The 21916-nt window shown below is 34.5% G+C and overlaps 1 protein-coding gene and 1 pseudogene across 1 annotated transcript; both read left to right on the top strand.

Annotated features, from left to right (window-relative positions):
- The first annotated feature begins 8623 nt into the window (after positions 1-8623).
- LOC143388522 (olfactory receptor 52D1-like) lies at positions 8624-11885 on the top strand. The gene is made up of 2 exons (XM_076842241.2): positions 8624-8633; positions 10927-11885. Exons 1-2 carry the CDS (start codon positions 8624-8626, stop codon positions 11883-11885), a joined length of 969 nt encoding a protein of 322 aa, XP_076698356.2.
- Positions 11886-20566: 8681 nt separating this feature from the next.
- LOC143388513 (olfactory receptor 52D1-like) lies at positions 20567-21516 on the top strand (annotated as a pseudogene).
- The last annotated feature ends 400 nt before the right edge of the window (positions 21517-21916 follow it).

Genomic DNA, 21916 nt, shown 5'->3' with positions numbered 1-21916 from the left:
GGAAGACATTAGACAGCAAAATCAGACAATGAAAGATCACTTCGACAATGAATTACACAAACAAATCCAGGCAGCAAAAGATCAACTATACAGGGAGATAGAGGTTATAAAAATCAAACAAACAGAAATCCTAGAAATGCAGGAAGCAATAAACCAACTTAAAAACTCAAATGAGAATACTACCAGCAGAGTAGAACACTTAGAAGATAGAACATCAGACAATGAAGACAAAGTATTTCAACTTGAAAATAACATAGACAGCTCAGGGAGACTCCTAAGAAACCATGAGCAGAACATCCAAGAAATATGGGATAACATAAAGAGACCAAACTTAAGAGTCATTGGGATACAGGAAGGTATAGAGGTCCACACCAAAGGAATAAGCAATCTGTTCAACGAAATAATACAAGAAAACTTCCCAGACTTGAAGAATGAGACAGAATCCCAAATCCTAGAAGCCTACGGGACGCCGAATGTGCAAAATCATAAAAGATACGCACCTAGACACATTATAATGAAGATGCCCAACATACAGAATAAGGAGAGAATTTTAAAAGCTTCAAGAGAAAGGAAGCAGATTACACTTAGGGGTAAACCAATCAGGATAACAGCTGATCTTTCAACACAAACTCTGAAAGCTAGAAGATCCTGGAACAACATATTTCAAACACTGAAAGAAAATGGGTTCCAACCAAGAATTGTGTATCCAGTGAAATTAAGCTTCAGGATGGAAGATGAAATTAAAACCTTCCACGATAAACAAAAGTTTAAAGAATTTGCAGCTAGAAAACCATCTCTTCAAAACATCCTCAGCAAAACACTACAGGAAGAGGAAATGGAAAATAATAATGAAAACCAACAGTCGGAGGTAGGACAGTAAAAGGAAAAAATAATCAAAGAGGAAAAACAAACCATGTTAAGTAACATAAATAAACAAATATGGCTGGAAGAACAATTCATATCTCAATAATAACCCTAAATGTTAATGGCTTAAACTCACCAATAAAGAGACACAGGCTAGTAGAATGGATCAAAAAAAAAAAAAGATCCAACAATATGCTTCCTACAGGAGACACATTTGATAGGAAAAAGCATACATAGACTGAAGGTGAAAGGTTGGGAAAAATCATATCACTCATATGGACTTCGGAAACAAGCAGGAGTGTCCATACTTATATCAAATAAAATAGATTTGAAGCCAAAGTTAATCAAAAGGGATAAAGAGGGACACTACAAACTGCTCAAGGGAACCTTAAACCAACAAGACATAACAATCATAAATATATATGCTCCAAACAATGGTGCAGCTATGTTCATCAAACAAACTCTTCTCAAGTTCAAGAGTCTAATAGACCACCATAGAATAATTATGGGAGACTTCAACACACCACTCTCACTACTGGACAGATCTTCCAGACAAAATTTGAATAAGGAAACTATAGAACTTAATAACATAATTAATAACCTAGACTTAATTGACATATATAGAATATACCACCCAACATCAAGCAGTTACACTTTTTTCTCAGCAGCACATGGATCCTTCTCAAAAATAGATCCTATATTATGTCACAGAGCAACTCTTAGACATTATAAAGGAGTAAAGATAATGCCATGCATCTTATCTAATCATAATGGAATGAAGCTGGAAATCAACGAAAAAAGAAGGAAGGAAAAATAATGCATCACTTGGAGAATGAACAATAGGTTACTGAATGATCAATGGGTTATAGAAGACATCAAGGAGGAAATTAAAAAAATTCTTAGAGATAAATGAAAACACAGACACAACATATCGGAATCTATGGGACACAATGAAAGCAGTTCTAAGAGGAAAATTCATTGCCTGGAGTTCATTCCTTAAAAAAAGGAAAAACCAACAAATAAATGATCTCACACTTCATCTCAAAATCCTAGAAAAAGAAGAACAAAACAACAGCAAAAGAAATAGAAGGAAGAAATAATTAAAATCAGAGCTGAAATTAATGAAATCGAAACAAAAGAAACAATTGAAAAAATTGACAAAACTAAAAGTTGGTTCTTTGAAAAAATAAATAAGATCGACAGACCCTTAGCCATGCTAACAAAGGGAAGAAGAGAGAGAACTCAAATTACTGGCATACGGGATGAAAAAGGCAATATCACAACAGACACTTCAGAAATACAGAAGATAATTAGAAATTATTTTGAATCCTTATACTCCAAAAACATAGAAGATAGTTAAGGCATTGATAAATTTCTTAAGTCATATGATCTACCCAGATTGAGTCAGGAGGATATAAACAACCTAAACAGACCAATATCAATTGAGGAAATAGAAGAAGACATCAAAAGACTACCAACTAAGAAAAGCCCAGGACCGGATGGGTATAGAGCAGAGTTTCACAAAATCTTTAAAGAAGAACTAATACCAATACTTTTCAAGCTATTCCAGGAAATAGAAAAAGAGGGAGATCTTCCAAATTCATTCTACGAGGCCAACATCACCCTGATTCCTAAACCAGACAAAGACAATTCAAAGAAAGAAAACTACAGACCAATATCTCTAATGAATCTAGATGCAAAAATTCTCAATAAAATTCTGGCAAATCGGATACAAAAACATATCAAAAAAATTGTGCACCATGATCAAGTAGGATTCATCCCTGGGATGCAAGGCTGGTTCAATATACGGAAATCAATAAATGTTATTCACCACATCAATAGACTTAAAGATAAGAACCATATGATCATCTCGATAGATGCAGAAAAAGCATTCGACAAAGTACAGCATTGCTTTATGTTCAAAACTCTAGAAAAACTAGGGATAACAGGAACATACCTCAATATTGTAAAAGCTATCTATGCTAAGCCTCAGGCTAGCATCATTCTGAACGGAGAAAAATTGAAGGCATTCCCTCTAAAATCTGAAACAAAACAGGGATGCCCTCTCTCACCACTTCTGTTCAACATAGTTCTCGAAACACTGGCCAGAGCAATTAGATGAAAGAAATTAAAGGCATAAAAATAGGAAAAGAAGAACTCAAATTATCACTATTTGCAGATGACATGATTTTATACCTAGCAGACCCAAAAGGCTCTACAAAGACACTATTAGAGCTAATAAATGAATTCAGCAAAGTGGCAGGATATAAAATCAACATGCATAAATCAAAGGCATTCCTGTATATCAGCGATAAATCCTCTGAAATGGAAATGAGGACAACCACTCCATTCACAATATCCTCAAAAAAAATAAAATACTTGGGAATCAACCTAACAAAAGAGGTGAAAGACTTAGACAATGAAAACTACAGAACCCTAAAGAGAGAAATAGAAGAAGATCTTAGAAGATGGAAAAATATACCCTGTTCATGGAGAGGCAGAACTAACATCATCAAAATGGCGATATTACCAAAAGTTCTCTATAGGTTTAATGCGATGCCAATCAAAATCCCAATGGAATTTCTTGTAGAAATAGAGAAAGCAATCATGAAATTCATATGGAAAAATAAAAGACTCAGAATAGCAAAAACAACTCTAAGCAGGAAGTATGAATCAGGTGGTACAGCGATACCAGACTTCAAACTATACTACAGAGCAATAGTAACAAAACAGCATGGTACTGGTACCAAAACAGGCGGGTGGACCAATGGTACAGAATAGAGGACACAAAAACCAATCCACAAAATTACAACTATCTTATATTTGATAAAGGGGCTAAAAGCATGCAATGGAGGAAGGATAGCATCTTCAACAAATGGTGTTGGGAAAACTGGAAATCCATATGCAACAAAATGAAACTAAATCCCTTTCTCTCACCATGCACAAAAGTTAACTCAAAATGGATCAAGGAGCTTGATATCAAATCAGAGACGTGGTGTCTGATAGAAGAAAACGTTGGCTACAATCTACATACTGTGGGGTCGGGCTCCAAACTCCTCAATAGGACACCCATAGCACAAGAGTTAATAACTAGAATCAACAAATGGGACTTACTCAAACTGAAAAGTTTTTTCTCAGAAAAAGAAACAATAAGAGAGGTAAATAGGGAGCCTACATCCTGGGAACAAATCTTTACTCCTCACACTTCAGATAGAGCCCTAATATCCAGAGTATTCAAAGAACTCAAAAAATTAAACAATAAGATAACAAATAACCCAATCAACAAATGGGCCAAGGACCTGAACAGACACTTCTCAGAGGAGGACATACAATCAATCAACAAGTACATGAAAAAAATGCTCACCATCTCGAGCAGTCAGAGAAATGCAAATCAAAACCACCCTAAGATACCATCTCACTCCAGTAAGATTGGCAGCCATTCTGAGGTCAAACAACAACAAGTGCTGGCGAGGATGTGGGGAAAAGGGTACACTTGTACATTGCTGGTGGGACTGCAAATTGGTGCAACCAATTTGGAAAGCAGTATGGAGATTTCTTGGAAAGCTATTCCCCTTCTCGGTCTATTCCCTAAAGACCTAAAAAGAGCATACTACAGGGACACTGCTACATCCATGTTCATAGCAGCACAATTCATAATAGCAAGACTGTGGAACCAACCTAGATGCCTTCAATAGATGAATGGATAAAAAATGTGGCATGTATACACAATGGAGTATTACTCTGCATTAAAAATTGACAAAATCATAGATTTTGCAGGGAAATGGATGGCATTAGAGCAGATTATGCTAAGTGAAGCTAGCCAATCCCTTAAAAACAAATGCCAAATGTCTTCTTTGATATAAGGAGAGTAACTAAGAACAGAGTAGGGAGGAAGAGCATGAGAAGAAGATTAACATTAAACAGGGATGAGAGGCGGGAGGAAAAGGGAGAGAGATGGGAAATTGCATGGAAATGGAAGGAGACCCTCAGGGGTATACAAAATTACATACAAGAGGAAGTGAGGGATAAGGGAAAAAAACAAGGGGGAGAAATGAATTATAGTAGATGGGATAGAGAGAGAAGAGGGGAGGGGAGGGGAGGAGAGAGGGGGGATAGCGGAGGATAGGAAAGGCAGCAGAATACAACAGACACTAATATGCCAATATGTAAATGAGTGGATGTGTAACCGATGTGATTCTGCAATCCGTATACGGGGTAAAAATGGGAGTTCATAACCCACTGAATCAAAGTGTGAAATATGATATATCAAGAACTATGTAATGTTTTGAACAACCAACAATAAAAATTTTAAAAGAAGAGTGAAGAAAGTAGCATCACTATACCAGAACTTAAACTATACTATAGCAATAGTTATAAAAACAGCATGGTATGGGCACTAAAGTAGACTTGTAGATCAATGGTACAGAATAGAGGACACAGAGACTAACCCACAGAATTACAGTTCATTTACAATAGGCAAAAGTGCCAAATAAATATATATTGGAGAAAAGATAGCTTCTCCAACAAATGGTGCTGGGAAAATTGGAAATCTATAAACAACAAAATGAAATTAAACCCCTATCTTCACCATGTACAAAACTAAACTCAAAATGGATCAAGGACCTAGGAATTAAACCAGAGACCCTGCATCTAATAGATAAGAATTGTAATGCTTTCTGCTGCCATGTATTTAAAAAATAAAATGAATTAAATTTAAAAAAAAAGAACAAGTAGGTCCACATCTTCATCATGTGGGATTTTGCCCCAACTTACTCAATAAGACTCCTCTAATACAAGAATTAATATGAAGAAATAATAAATGAGATGGATTTAAACTAAAAAGCTTCTTCTCAGCAAAAGAAACAATCAGAGAGCTTGCATTTTGGTGGCAAATCTTTACCCCTCACACATCAGATAGAGCACTAATCTCTAGGATATATAAAGAACTCAAAAAGCTAAATAGCAACAACAACAACAACAACAAACAAATAACCCAATCAATAAATGGGCCAAAGACCTGAATAGACACTTCTCAGAAGAATACACACAATCAGTCAACAAATATATGAAAAAATGTTCAACATCTCTACAAATAAGAGAAATCTAAATTAAAACCACTCTAAGATTTCATCTAATTCCAGTCAGAATGGTAGCTATTATGAATGCAAACAATAATAAGTGTTGGCAAGGATGTGGGGAAAAAGGTACACTCATACATTGCTGGTGGGACTGCAAATAGGTGCAGCCAATATGGAAAGCAGTATGGAGAATCCTTGGAAAACTGGGAATGGAACCACCATTTGACCCAGCTATCCCACTCTGCAGTCTATACTCAAAGGACTTAAAAACAGCATACTACAGGGACACAGCCACGTCAAAGTTTACAGCAACACAATTCATAATAGCTAAACTGTGGAGCCAACCTAGATTCCCTTCAGTAGAATAATGGATAAAGAAAATATGGTATATATATACACAATGGAATATCACTCAACAATAAAAGAGAATAAAATCATGTCATTTGCAGGTAAATGGATGGAGTTGGAGAATATAATGCTAGGTGAAGTTAGCTAATAGCATAAAACCAAATGCTGAATGTTTGATAAAGGAGGCTGATTCATAGTGGGATTGGGAGGGGGAGCATGGGAGGATTAGATGAACTCTAGATATGGCAAAGGGGTGGAAGAGGAAGAGAGGGTGCATGGGTGTAAGAAAGACAGTGGAATAAGATGGACATCTTTACCCTAGTACATTTATGAAGACATGAATGATGTGAATATATTTTGTATACAACCAGAGATATGGAAAATTGTGCTCTCTATGTGTAATATGAATTGCAATGCATTATGCTGTCATATAACAAATTAGAATAAAAATTTTTAAAAAAATTAAAAAAGATCACAATACAACCCTTGGATAATGTTATAAAAATTGTTATTTAAATATTCAAAAGTATGTGAATACAAAGATTGTATGAATTATTTTAATAAATTCTTTATATTTTCTATTAAAAATAAAAAGACATTTTAAACAAAACTTTGAGCCAGACTTTTCTTTTTTTATACCTCTATATATATAATATTTTTAAGAACCAACAATTCTGAATCTATGCAATCCTCCTGGCAAGATTCCAGAGACAAATGGGGAAGACTCACTCTCTCCCCCTTCCTAGATTCTCCAGTTATTAGATGTTGACTTGAACCATAAAAGCTGCATTCAGAACTCAGATCTGCAACTCTCAATGGGGTTTTCTCTGACACCTTGGGGGAGCCTTTCACCTCCTGGCCCATGGGAGCCTTAGGCACCTGGAAACTATCTATGACCGAGCTCATTCAGAAAAAACTGTAAGTCCTGGGAAAACAGAAGATTTGCTCAAATCACGTGGGAGCTCTTTTGATCCACAAAGATCCCTAGTGAGGTGAGGCAGGGCACAGTGCTCTTCATTGTAGTCTGAGCTAATTGGACAATAGTCAGGTAGTTGGAAAGCAGGCGGCTCTGAAAAACAGATATATGTAAGATTTCTAGGAATAGAAAATACCATTGATTTGGGGGTACCCTGAACAGGCTGCCTCTATCATACAGTCAATGGTGTCTGTTATAGGTTGGGACTGGACTGCACCTTTCTTTAAGAATAAATTTGTACATGAGTTTTTCTACATACTTGAGTATACTAGAGAAAGACTGATGTGGGAAATGATGGGAAGGGTTATATCAGAGAATGTGCTGAGCAAACCTTAAAAATCCATACATTTTCTTCAAAATTCATTCTGCTGAAAGCAGTGAGCAATGCTTTATATCATTTACATTAATAAAACCTTCTGGGGCACATATATTTGAGGGTTTAATGAAAGCATTAAAACTTCATAATTACTTGGATTTAAATGTCAGAGCCACTAATTGATAGTAGAACAGCTATGGGAAACCAACTGGATAATCTTAGCTACTTTTCTTATCTATGCCATAAGTAGAATTATCTCCTTGAAGACAAAATGGGGTATAGCCAGCAGTACAAATAACATAGTATCTAATAGATGCTCAATGCATATTGGTTTATATTATTTTGTTTTCTTAAAGACATGGATAAGGGATGCAGGATGGATAAAAAACATTATAGACAATTTGTTTTATTAATCTCCAAAAACATAGGTAAGTTTCTTCTCCTTCATTCCCTACTAATTTCTCCAAGATGGAGTCAGCAAAAAATAAGTGCTAAATGAATTTTATATTGTTGGAGAGGATCCCAGATATATCTCAGATTTAACATTAGTATCAGGAAACTATTAGCACATACAGTGTTTGAGGATTTTTGCAGACTATACAATATTTATACCAAAAGTTGTATAGTGATCGTAGAATGATTACCTTAAATTTATTCTAAAATTGTTTTTTACAATGATAAAATGTTTTATTATTTTTCCCTTTATTATTTATTAACTCATTGGAATTTAAAAAAAAGTATGGAAAAACATCATTTGTATTCAGTAAGAATATATAATATAAAAAGGAGATAGACATGAAGAGATATAAAATACAATATGAGAAAAAATAATTGACAGGTAAGTACACCTACTATAGGGACATCAAGGAGGGTTTCCATGATCATCCAAAGTATCTAGGAAAATAATCCAGAGGAATTTGATATGTGAATAGAATTTCATTTCTAATAAATAATTATTATATGTTTTTATGTTTGAAAGTACCAGGCACAACAAAGACACAAGGTTACTAATACAATTGGTCAGAAAGTGACCAGTTTGCTATGAAGAGAAGTGGAGAAATGTGTTTCAATGTTTATTTAAATTTATTAATATTTTACAAAAGCATGAGAGACCATATCTTATCCTAATGCTTTAGTTTGCATTTTTTAATTTATCCAATTGCATTTCTGCATTATTTATTTTGTTATCTTAAACACCAGGGGTAATTATGAATACATGTAGACAATTAAGAAAAGCATAATAACGGTAAAGGTAAATAATATGTTGTCTATGATCTTTTCTACCTATCACACATTTTAGACTTTTCCTATGTTGGGTGTGTATTCATTTAGATTTCTTTTTGTGTCTAAAAATTTCTGTTTAATTTTAATTATATTATCCATAAATATGTATTTATATGTATATTCTGATAATGAAACATATCAAATTAATTTTTACTTTTATTTTACTATCCTTCATATCAGTTCAGATAAATATGCCTTTTTATTTTCAGTTATACTTAGTGCACCATAACATAAAGGTAGCACAAATTTTTAACTTAAATGCTACTTTTATGAAGGATGGTGGCTCTTAGTCATTTTGAATGATTAAATTATAGTTTGATAAAAGTAAGAGCATTTTTATAAGTAAGAGTTAAAATTCTTTCTCTTAAAAAAATAGTTAGTAAACAAACATGAGGGAAGAGATTTTGTTGCTGTTGTTATAAATGTTCCAAAATCATTCCCCTTTTCATTTATTCCTGTAAATCTTTGATGAAAAAACTAAAAGTAAAAGAATAAATTTACTCTGAAAAATACTATTTGATCATAATTATTGTATCATTACAAAATTCCAGTAGTCTGATTTCCCTATATTCTTGTTCTCTCTAATATAGCCCTGGATAAGTAATGGCATCCCCAGAACTTCCAAAGCTCAGTGGACACTGTTTCCATGGGTGAAAGAGACTCTGACATTCAAATAGTGAGAGTAAGCCAAAACTTTCTTTGTGAAACTTCAAAAACAGTAGCTAAAATTATCAAATCATTGCAATTCAACACAACCCAGTGTGCTGTACATATTCCAACACTGACTCCTTGAACAATGACTTAAAAGAGTTGTTTCTCATGATCATCAGTACTCCATAATTATAAATATCTATAATAGTAATTTAAGAGTGTCTGGAACAGCACTGATCATATTTTTAAAAAATAAAAGTTAATAAAAAAGACAATCTACTAAGGGGCCTACATGATTAAAAAAAACGTCGTTCTAAAAGTTATTATTAAAGTTAATTTCTCAGAAATGGAACTAGTGCAATAAGCAAATTGCAGTATGGAGCTGAAATGTTGTCACGAAATGCAGAAGTGTGTGGAGAAGGGAAAATTGTGAACTGAAGCTTAGGTGGATGCTTAAGTACATGCTTAAGCTTAGTAGGTGCATAGATGCAGAGTGCGCTTACGCAAGAGCAAGATTTTTAACTAATTACATAAATTAAGGAAGTGATAGAAACTCATGTCAAGAGTAACCAACAACTGTGTGGCCTGAGGAGAGTCATTAAACTATAATGATTTGTTTATTTCCTGAAAAACTGTGTCAGCCATCTCCTGTTATCATCCTGATGAGTCTCATGCAGTTGTGAGTAAACCTCCCTGGTGATCATTCTATAAATGACACATCTGCTCAGTGTTGCTTGGAATGTGTATAAACTACCATTTTACCCCCCCCCCAGCCACCCCCCCAGAAAAATTCTTTATTTGCAACTTTCCTCTTGTCTCACTATTATAACTACACTCTCTCTTAATCCTAAAAATTTAAGACTCTTAAACATTCTTTAATTCTCAATTGGTATCATGGAACATGATAATTTAATTATCCTGGATCACGGTGAAATTTTCATATATGTATTTATCTATAGTTTTTGGTACATAAAGATTTTTTCCGCATTTAGCATTTGTATATCAGTACTTACAAATTCCAAATTCATATATCAGTGAAAATATCAACATTTATGTATTTGTAAAAATTATTAAAGTTTATCTGGGAAAGGTAAAAAAGATTCCTATGATTTGGTACATGTCAATAGGAACGAGTGGTCCTTCCATCCTCATCCTCAGTGTAGACAGCACCTTCAGGCACTATTTTCATCCTTTCCTGCTACTTTCTTCTCAAGGCAGATTGACTGTAATTGAACCTGACTCTACAGGTGATAGAACAATTTCTATCTCAATATTCACAGGTATGGTAATTACTCCATGACCCACATTGCTTTACAATTTTCTGTCTTTGAGAGTCTGTAAAATTTATAAATTATTGAAAAATATATAAATTGTTATTTTTTCAGTTTAGAGGAAACATCCATGAGAAGAACTGGAATATCTGATCCTTGTGATGTCAATATACAATAAAACCAATGTCCATCCATCAACCTTCGTTCTCATTGGCATTCCTGGGTTGGAGGCTGCTCACATCTGGATCTCCATTCCTTTTTGTTTGGTTTACCTTTTGGCCCTCCTGGGAAACTCTTCACTTCTGTTTATCATCAAGACAGATCCCAGCCTCCATGAGCCAATGTACCTCTTCCTCTGCATGTTGGCTGCTGCTGACCTTGTTGTGTGCACTACAGTTGTCCCCAAACTTCTCAGCCTCTTTTGGTTCCATGATGGAGAGATTCCCTTTGAAGCTTGTCTCACTCAAATGTTTCTGATTCACTCTTGCTCCACCATGGAGTCTGGCTTCCTCCTGGCCATGGCTTTTGACCGCTATGTAGCCATTTGTAATCCACTAAGACACTCAGCTATTCTGACACACAGTGTAATTAGAAGAATAGGTCTAGCTATTGTCCTGCGGGGTACAACACTTCTCAGTTCTCACCCTTTCCTGCTTCATTGGCTTCCCTACTGTAGAACCAACATAATTCCCCACACCTACTGTGAGTTCATGGCCCTCATCAAGATTGCCTGTGCTGAGACACGAATCCACAGAGCCTACAGCCTCATTGTTGTCTTCCTTACTGGAGGAGTGGACTTCATACTGATCATTTGTTCTTATGTGCTCATCCTCCACACTGTCTTCTGCCTTCCATCCAAGGATGCCAGACTCAAGACCCTGGGCACCTGTGTCTCCCATGTGTGTATCATCTTAGTGTTCTATACCCCAGCCTTCTTCTCTTTTCTCACCCACAGATTTGGGCACCAAGTAGCTCCTCATGTCCACATATTTGTGGCTAACATCTATCTTCTTGTCCCACCCATGGTGAACCCCATTATTTATGGAGTAAGGACTAAGATAATACAAGACAGATTTCTTAAATTGTTCAGTTTTTGAAACCCTCTCTATTGAAGAATTTTAATTTTGATTAATATCTGAATAAAACATTGTTAGCTGGGTGTGGTGGTGCATGCCTGTAAACCCAGTGACTTGGGAGTTGAGACAGGAGGATTGTGAGCACAAAGTCATTTTCAGCAAAATAAGACACTAAGCAGCTCAGTGAGACCCTGTCTCTAAATAAAATACAAAATAGGCTGGGGATGTGGCTCAGTGGTTGAGTGCCCCCGAGTTTCATCCCTGGTACCCCAAAACAAACAAAAACAAAAACAAAACACTGTGTTATCTGTCTTAGAATGTGTGGTTATTCCTTAAGCTGTTCTTTTCATTATCAGATGACTAAGGATTTTCTGTAGGAAATGATTTATTCAAAGACAATGTGTTTTGTCACAGATGTGTCAATTATGGAAGCATACCAGTAATGTTCTTCAAGTAAATCATGGCCTTAATCTAAAATGAGAATCACATCATTCTTCTCAATAATAATTATTTTAATATAATGACTTTGACTGACATGCAGTGTATATGATATTATGAATTAACATTAATACTTATTTACTCTAATTATAGAAATCATTGTCTGAACATATTTAGGGATTCAGTTCAGAAAAATTAAAAACAGGAGTCTGCAAGAATATATCATTGTCTTTTTCTCAGTGTTTTAAAGTGTTAATTTAATTTTGTTTTATTTTTTGAAGATATGGTCTCATTATGTTGCCTAGCCTTGTCTGCAATCCTTCCCAGTAATTGACACTGCTGGTGTGTATCACCATTCTTAGCTCGTGAAACATTCTGACAACCCTCTTAGTACTTCCAAGGATGTTATGTTTAGATTTCTGCTTATTCCTATGTTATTCTTCCCTAACTATTTTGAGAGATCTTACTTAATCATCAATTTTTTTTCTATATTTGAAGACCAATTGCAATTGACCCATTTATGTTTCATATGTCCAGGAAAATATGCTAAATTCTTCAGTGATAATAAAATTCCAGTGTTTCTCTCTGAAATTTTAAATTTTGAGATGATCATATTTATTTTTCTGCAATGTAAATTATTTTATAGGAGCATATGTGGAATGATATTTGACTATTTTAATTATATGACTCTGAATATTTTATATTCTCATGGTTTTCCTGGATATCTAAACTTTTTGAAATCTATTCAGCATTCTGGGGAGTGATATATCAAAAATTACTAAAACAAAGAAAGTATTTTGATGTGTTGTCTTCTATGCTCTTTAGAATTTTTGCAGGTCATTTTTACTTTAAGTTCCTCTTTAGCTAATGTGCATGAAATTTGTAGCAAACATTGTGCTGAGACAGGTGTATTCCAAGTACAACTCTTTATCAAATTGTTCTTTTCTCAAAAACGAAACTAAACAAAAAAAATGTGTGGGAAATAATCAGAAACAAGAGAGAGAGAGAGAGAGAGAGAGAGAGAGAGAGAGAGAGAGAGAGAGGAAGGATTAGAACTAAATCAACATCACACAGGACAGTAGGTCATTGTTAGACCTTTGTGACATACTGCCATATTTACACACTTCTTTTTCTTCACCTTTTAACTAACCTCCTTTCTTCAGTATGTAATTTGATGTTCAACATATACTGTTACTAAATAAAGATGATCTTTTCTCTTATCAGTTCCTCTAAAGATTTCATTATTTCACCCTCCTGCTTGAACTATGCTTTTGTAGCTTCCCAATTTGTTTTTCCAGTTATAATATTCTGTTAATCTATTAAATTCACTACCCTACTCCTCTTTAAATGTTATTACTGTAAAACATCTATTGGCCAAATTGTCATAAATTAGTAGATAACTATTCTTTCTCACTGATTTCTATTAAGTCGTGCATTTCTTTGTTTTCTGTTGTTTCACATGGATAAATCTCACAGGCATTATGTTAAGTGATGAAACTCAGACACATAAAAACCACATGCTACATGAATGTGTTCAAATGGAACTAAAGAAAAGACAAAACTGCAGTGGGAATAGTGTCCTGTCACTCATGCTTTAAGGTTCTCCATGCAATTTTTTAAGCAGACTAAAATAAATAAATCAAGGCACAGAAAGACTATACTGCTTGTTCTCATGTAATAAATCTGGAGAAGCATAGCTCATAGAAACAGGAAAATAGGATAACAAGAGACTAGAGACTTGGGGCCAAGCATACATGATGAAATAAATGTAATATTTAAGTGAGAGAAATGAGCTGGAGAAATCTTGTGTATGCCATGAGGGGGATCATTAGCAACAATATATTGATACTAGAATATAGTTAAGGGAACTGATCAGAAGTGTTTCAACTTCCAAAAGTAATAAGTAAAGTGCAATCTACATATTAAATAACTTGAATTAACTATTGTAAATGTATACACAGGTCAACACATCGTGTTGTACACTGTAACTATGCAAAATTTTTCTTTGAAATTAAAAGAATGAGCAATTCTGCCCATAGACATATATCTATTTGTATATTTACAATTTCAAAGTCAATTATGCTCTATAAAATCACTTGAATTCTTAATTAGTAAATATATGGAACTATTCATTACAGTGTTCGGTTCATATGAGTCTCAGATCATAGTATTTTCTCAAGAGATCAAATTATCTATCTATCTATCTATCTATACTTTGTATATAATAAACATACATATGTTTTATGAAGAATATCTCATTTAGTATATAGTTCTTACAAACAAATCACATAATCTGTTTTAGTGCCCGGCACTGAAGGGAGTATTTGTATTATATAAGTATTTATGCTAACATTCTGGTATGATGCATCAATTTTCTCAGTATTGAAAACTTGCTCTTCCACATAGGTATTTGCCTGTGAAAAAAATTAGCAGTCATTTTATAAATCCTTCTGATGTGTTCTTATAGGCAGAAGCTGCCTGTGTTAGAATGTTGTCATTTTTCATGCCTTATGACCTCTTCAAACCTGCAGTCACATGCATCAGTCAAAAAGAATTAGCCACATTACAACCCTGGTTAACTTGAATGTGAATGACTTTGTCTTCCGACCTCACAACAAAGCTGTACTCTATACTGATTTTTAGTGGGTGATATCTCAAGAACACACAAATGTGCCATATTCTTCATCCACTAGGAATGCAAATTTCAACAAATTTAGTTTAAATATAATTGATTTTTATTAGTGATCCAATAATTGGGCATCATCCTGTCTCAAAACAGAAGGAGCTCTGTTGGGCAGAACTGAACTGTTGGGTTTGTAGAGCAGATTGAGCAGGAACAAGAACACAGAATAAGACAAAGAACTGATTTTGTTAAGATCATTTTACTTTCCTTGTAAGGGTCCAAAGAAAGGGACTTCTTTATGCTGATGGGTCAGGTCAACTGGTCCCTTTCTTATTGGTTGCTGTGAATGTCTAATTTGTGGGAGAAACTGACCTGCTTGGAGATTTCCTATTAGCATTTCACTTAATTATACTACACTTAGCACAAGTGACACCTTGCTATTTTTTCTGGGATACTCTTGCCTTGTGCAAGACCTCAGTCCGAAACAATGACCTCCAGCAAATTTTATGTAACATAGCTTTCCCATATCTCTATCACACATGATAAATGTTGCTTTAATACGTCCCAGATAGGCCTCATATACAAGTAAGTGAACTCCTCCTTTCTTTTCTGGGATAACAATTTGGATTACCTTTGAAATTATAATCTAAAGAACTGTAACCCATTTCAGGATGAAAATTATCTAACAAACTTATTTTCTCCATAAGGCACATGAGAAATTTCTGGCACCTAGGAACAATGCATAGAACTTCAGCACTGTACTTGCAGGCTACTTTAAAGATTAGAATTCTTAAAAAAATAGGAAAAAGATATTGAATGTATGATTATGACAGATAGCGTATATGACATTCATTCATATTGTGAGCTAAACTAAATCTCAGATCCTTGGTCAACCTCAGCTTGGACCATCCATGTCTGCAATTGAAAATATGACAGATATTTGCATGTTGAAAATGACTTTGGCCATCAACATTTACTTAGGATTTCAAATGCATTTAAGGACTAGACAAATTTTCAATTCTCAGTCTCAATATATATCTGTAATTTATATTAAATACATGCTTAAGATGTACATGAAGAATAAAAAGAATCAATATAAAATAACAAAATCTCAAGTTTTACAATTAACAAAATTGGGGTCAAATTTTCCATATTAATGTTTAGGTAAAATTTAATTCTCATCATTTTGTTATTTAAATGATAAAATTATTTTATATGAGATTTATTCTGATTGTTTATGAAATCAATATGTTTAATATCACAACACAGAACTTGGAGTATGATATAAAAGTTTTGAAATCTAATGTGATACAAATATTCAAAATTACATAAACAGAAAGCTATGATATAAAATTATCCCTGATAGCCAGATTGCATAGACTATATTAGTATATTTCTATAACTTTCTGCTAAAAATAAAAAGACATTTTAAACAAAACAATGAGTCAGAATTTTCTTATTTTATACCTGCATATTATATATATATCATACACACACGCGCGCGCACACACACACACACACACACACACACAATGCTGAGTTTCCACAATCAAGCTGAGATGCTGAGATGAAAGTTCCCTAGGCAGATGGTGAAGACTCCCTTCCTCCCACTTCTTGGATTATCCATTCATTAGATGTTGACTTGAAACATAGAAACTTCATTCTGAACTCAAATCTGCAACTCCCAATGGCTTCTTTCCCTGACACAGTGGGAAAACATCCACCTCCCTGTTCATGGGAACTTAGGAACCTGGAATCTGTCTATGACTGAGCTCATTCAGAAAGGGAGAACACAAGATGTGCTCAAGCCAGGTGGTTGTTCTTTTTGATCCACACAGAGCCCTACTACAGTAACAGTTACTCTCACTACATGCCAAACTACTTGAACAATAGGTAGTTTCCAGGGCTCTACTGAGAATAGCCATGCACTGAAAAAGTGATGTGTGTAATATTTCTAGGGAAAACAGATGCCATTGGTTTGGGGGTACCCTGAACAGGCTGCATTTGTTGTGCATCAATGCCATCTCTACTCTTTTATATCTTGGGACTGGGCTGCAACTTTCCTTAAAAATGCATGTGTATGTGGGTTTTACTGTATAATTCAGTACATCAGTGTAAGACTGATTAATGAAATAATTGGGGGATATATATCAGAGGAAATGCTGAGCAAATCTTGAAATCTATGCATTTTTAGCAATGCTTCATCCTACTCAAAGTAGTCAGAAATGCATCATGCCATTTTACATTTATAAAACCCTATGGGGTACATATGTTTCAGTAAAAATGGAAGCATAAAAATGTCATAATAATTGGGGTTCAAATGTCAGATCCATTAGTGACAGTAGAATATCTCTAGGAAACCAATTGTTTGGTCTTAGCTGCTTTTCTTATCCATGTCATAGTAGAATCACCTACCCTAAAACTCCCTTGAGTACAAAATGGGGAAAAGCCAACAGCACAACTAATATGGTATCTAACAGATGCTCAATTAATGTCAGTTTATACTATTTTATTTTTGTGAAGAGATGGATATGAGGCACAGGAGTTCCCCAAAAGTCATTACAGACATACATTTATTCTTCTCCAAAAGTATGCATGTGTTTTTTTCTCTTACATTCCCTCCCAATTTCCTTATCATGTAGTCAGAAAAAAAATGTTGACTAGATTTATATTGCTTGAAATTTATCTCTGGATATGTCTCAAAATTTAATATTATAATCAAGATATTGTTAGTGTAGCTCAGGGTTTGAGGATTTTTATAGACTATACTATATTAATGCTGATGAATTTGTAGTGATTTATTATTGCTTATCTTAAAATTTTACTGAAATTACTTTCCAGAAAAATAAAACTACTACCCACCTTCCCCTTTTATTCTATATTAACTCAATAGAGTGAAAAGAAAATATATGAAAATATATCATTTCTACCTAGCAAGTATCTGCAATATAATGAAAAAAAGACATGATAAAATATAATATATAATATGAAAAAATATGATTAAGAGTCAAGTGCACACCATAGGGACACAAAGGAAGTTGTTCATGATTGTTCAAGTGTCTAGAAAAATTACCTTAGAGCAGTTGCTATGTGAATAGAGACTTTACTTTTAGTCAGAAGCTATTAAATGGTTTTTATCTTTGGAAAAAAAACACATTGAATAATAACACAGCACGATTGCTATTATTGATGAAGAAAGTGATGAGTTTCCAATGGAGATAAATGTGGCGAAATGTATTTCAATGGTAAGAAAAATCAGTAATACAAGACATGGGAGACCTTATTTATATCTTATGTATATCCCTGGTTTGTATTTTCATGCAATTAATATAATTTTAGCTCTGCATTATTTATTCTATTACCTTAAACACTACAGGGGACCACAAATATGTTGAATACATTGTGGCTATTATAAAAAAGCATACTATATTTGGGCTGGTATTGTAGCTCAGGGGTAAAGCACTTGCCTAGCACAGGTAAGGCCTTAGATTCAATTCTCAGGACCACACAAAAATAAATAAATAAAATAAAGGTTAAATTCTTTAAAAAAAAATCACACCATAGTGACAAAGGTAAATTATTTTCTGTCTGTGCTCCATTGTATTCATCACACACTTTAGACTACTCCTAAATTGGGTGTGCATTCACTTAGGTTTCTTTCTGTGTCTAAAATTATTTCAACTTAAGGGGATTTATATTATATCCATACATATATGTTTTATATGTATATTCCAAATAATACTGGAAAATAGCAAATCAATATACTTTTTATTTGAAAATATTTAATGTCAACCCATAGCAATATGCCTTTTTAATTTCAGGATATTGAGTATACCATAATCTAAATGTGTCACAAATTTTTCAATTCAACTATTATGTTTATGAAGGATGGCTAGTATTAATAATTTGAATGGTTAAATTATTATTTGATTTTTAATATAAATATTGAATTATTAAACAACATTCCAATAATCTAGTTTCCTATGTTCTTGTTCTGTCCAATTTATACCCTGGGTCAGAAACAACATTTCCAGACTCCCCAAAGCTCCCCTGATGCAATATGCAGCTGTTCCACAGGTGAAAGAGATTATTCCTATAGAGTTTGAAGGTCAAATAGGGAGAGCAAACAGAAACTTTGGTTGGAAATTTTTGAAGACTGGCTAAAGGGTTGCATTTTATAATCACTAGTACTCCATAACTATGAATATCTATAATAATAAAAAAGAGATTCTGCCATAGTGCCAATCATATTTCTAAAAAGGAAAGTCAGAAGAGAATGCCTTCTAAGGGACCTGTATGATTTTAAAGATGCTGTTCTAACAATCATTCATGAGAAAAGGAACAAGTACAATAAGCAAATTGCAGTATGGAGTTAGAGGCGGGGTTACAAAATATAGAAGTATTAAGAGGAAAGGTAAAATTGTAAACTAAGGCTCAGAGTAGCAGATGCATGGGGAATGAACTCACCCAAGAGCAAGTTCTTTGACTAATTACAGAAATAAAAGTAAGTGATGAAACCTCAGACTTCAGGTTATAATCATGTTGTTAATAATATTCTGCTAAGGTGAAGTAACATACAGCTGTGTGGCCTGAGGAGAGTCATGAAAGTACAATCATTTGTTCATTTCCCAACACACTGTGTCAGCTTTCTCCTGTTTTCATCTTAATGCAGGTGTGTGTAAACCTCCTTGTCATCATTTCATAAATGACACATCTGCTGTATGCTGGTTTTTCAGCACTATTTCAAAGCCAATCTCTGTTGCTTGGCATATGTATAAATTACTATGGCTAAATGTGGTGAGCCGCTTCTGCAGATTATGGTCGCCATTGCAGGATGGCGCTGGCTCCACTGTGGTCTGTAACAAACAACTCCTTGTTTGGGAGAGTTGGTGCATGGTTTTTCAGCACCCTGTGAGAAAGTTCCACGTGGCAGCTTCGCATTGGGGCTTGGGATGCTTTATTAAGGCTGGGAGGGGCATCCGACCAGGAATTAGAAGAAATATCAAGGGCCTGAATAAACTGCTGAAAGAAGATTCCTGAGTTGCGTCTTCCTTGTGGGCAAGGGGTCGCGACAGCTAAATACTAAAAAAAGCGATTTATCTATTTAAAACCTTCCTTCTGCTCACATTTATAACTGCCCTATTTCTTACTCCTCCAAACACAAACTCTAAAACATTCTTTAATTCTCGATTGTAAGACACATGATAGGATTTTGACGTATTTAAATTTGAATTTTCATCTTTATAACTTTTCCTCATTTATTATCCATACATCACTCATATTACACATTAAAAATTCTTATATCAATGTCAATGTATTGGTGAAATTATTAAAATTATTCCATGCATGCTTTAGGAGATTCACAGTATTCTTAGTAAGAATAATGAAGTAAGTATATCTTAGTAAGAAAAAAATAAATACTTCTAGAAGATCTGACTACACACACACACACACACACACACACACCATTTTTATCTATATTTAAGTGGTAATAATATCTGATTCTAATGAAAAAATTTCCATCTAAAATTCACAAGTATTGTAATTACTCCATGACCCACATTGCCTTACAATTTGGCTTCTTTGACAGTCTGTAAATTTATATATATATTATTATTTTGTCAGTTTAGAGGAAACATCCATGAAGAGTAAACTGAAATATCTGAACCTTATGATGTCATCATACAATAAGACTGATGTCCATCCATCAAACTTCATTCTCACTGGCATTCCTGGGTTGGAGGCCACTCACATCTGGATCTCCATTTTTTCTTGTTTGGTTTACTTTAGGATCTACTGGGAAACTCTTCACTTCTGTTTATCATCAAGACAGATCCCAGCCTCCATGAGCCAATGTACCTCTTCCTCTGCATGCTGGCTGTCAATTAATTACCTTGTTGTGTGCACTACAGTTGTTCCCAAACTTCTCAGCCTCTTTTGGTTCCATGATGGAGACAATCCCTTTGAAACCAGTCTCACTCAAATGTTTCTGATTCAATCTTGTTCCAATGTGGAGTCTGGTTCTTCCTGGTCATGGCTTTTCATCATTACATAGATATTTTTTAATCTATTAAGACACTCAACTATTCCGACACACAGTGTAATTGTGGAAACAGGTCTAGCTATTGTATTCCTGGGTACAACACATCCCAGTCCTCATCCTTTCCTGCTACATTGGCTTCCCTACTGCAGAACCAATATAATTTTCCACACCTACTGTGAGTTCATAGCTCTCTTCAAGATTGCCTATACTGAGACATGAATCTGCAGAGCCTACAGCCTCATTGTTCCCTTCTTTACTGGAGGAGTGGACTTTGTACTGATCATTTGTTCTTATGTGCTCATACTCCACACTGTCTTCTGCCTTCATCCAAGGACACTAGACTCAAGACCCTGGGACCTGTGTCCCCCATCTCCTTTGTCTGTGTCATCTTAGTGTTCTATACCTCAGACTTCTTCTCCATTCTCACCCATAAATTTGGGCACCAAGTAGTTTCCCATTTCCACATATTTGTGGCTAACATCTATCTTCTCGTCCCACCCATGGTGAACCCCATTATTTATGGAGTGAGGATCAAGAGGTTAACTTAAGGTTCCTTAAGTTGTTCAGCTTTTGAAAGCCTCTGTATTGAAGTATTTTCATCATGATCAATATCTAAATAAAACACTGTGTTGTCTATCTTAAAATGTGTGGTTTCTTCCTTAAGGTCCTCTTTCATCATCAGATGGCTAAGAATTTTGTCTGTGAAGTAACCTATCTAAAGACAATATGTGTTATCACAGATGTAAGTATTGATTGTAAAAGCATAGCAGGAGCATTTTCCAAATAAGTTGTGGGCTTATTATAAAATGAGAAATCAATATTCTGCTTAATAAATATTATGTAATCACTATGACTGACATGCTGTGTATATGAGAGTACCAATTTACAGAAATACTCGTATAATATCAGTATAGAAAACATGAGTCTGAATTCATTTAGGAATTAGGT

The sequence above is a fragment of the Callospermophilus lateralis genome, chromosome 2 (assembly GCF_048772815.1).
Source record: "Callospermophilus lateralis isolate mCalLat2 chromosome 2, mCalLat2.hap1, whole genome shotgun sequence".
Taxonomy (NCBI): Eukaryota; Metazoa; Chordata; class Mammalia; order Rodentia; family Sciuridae; genus Callospermophilus; species Callospermophilus lateralis.
Note: the sequence above shows the minus strand (reverse complement) of the source record. Positions and strands in the feature narration are given on the sequence as shown.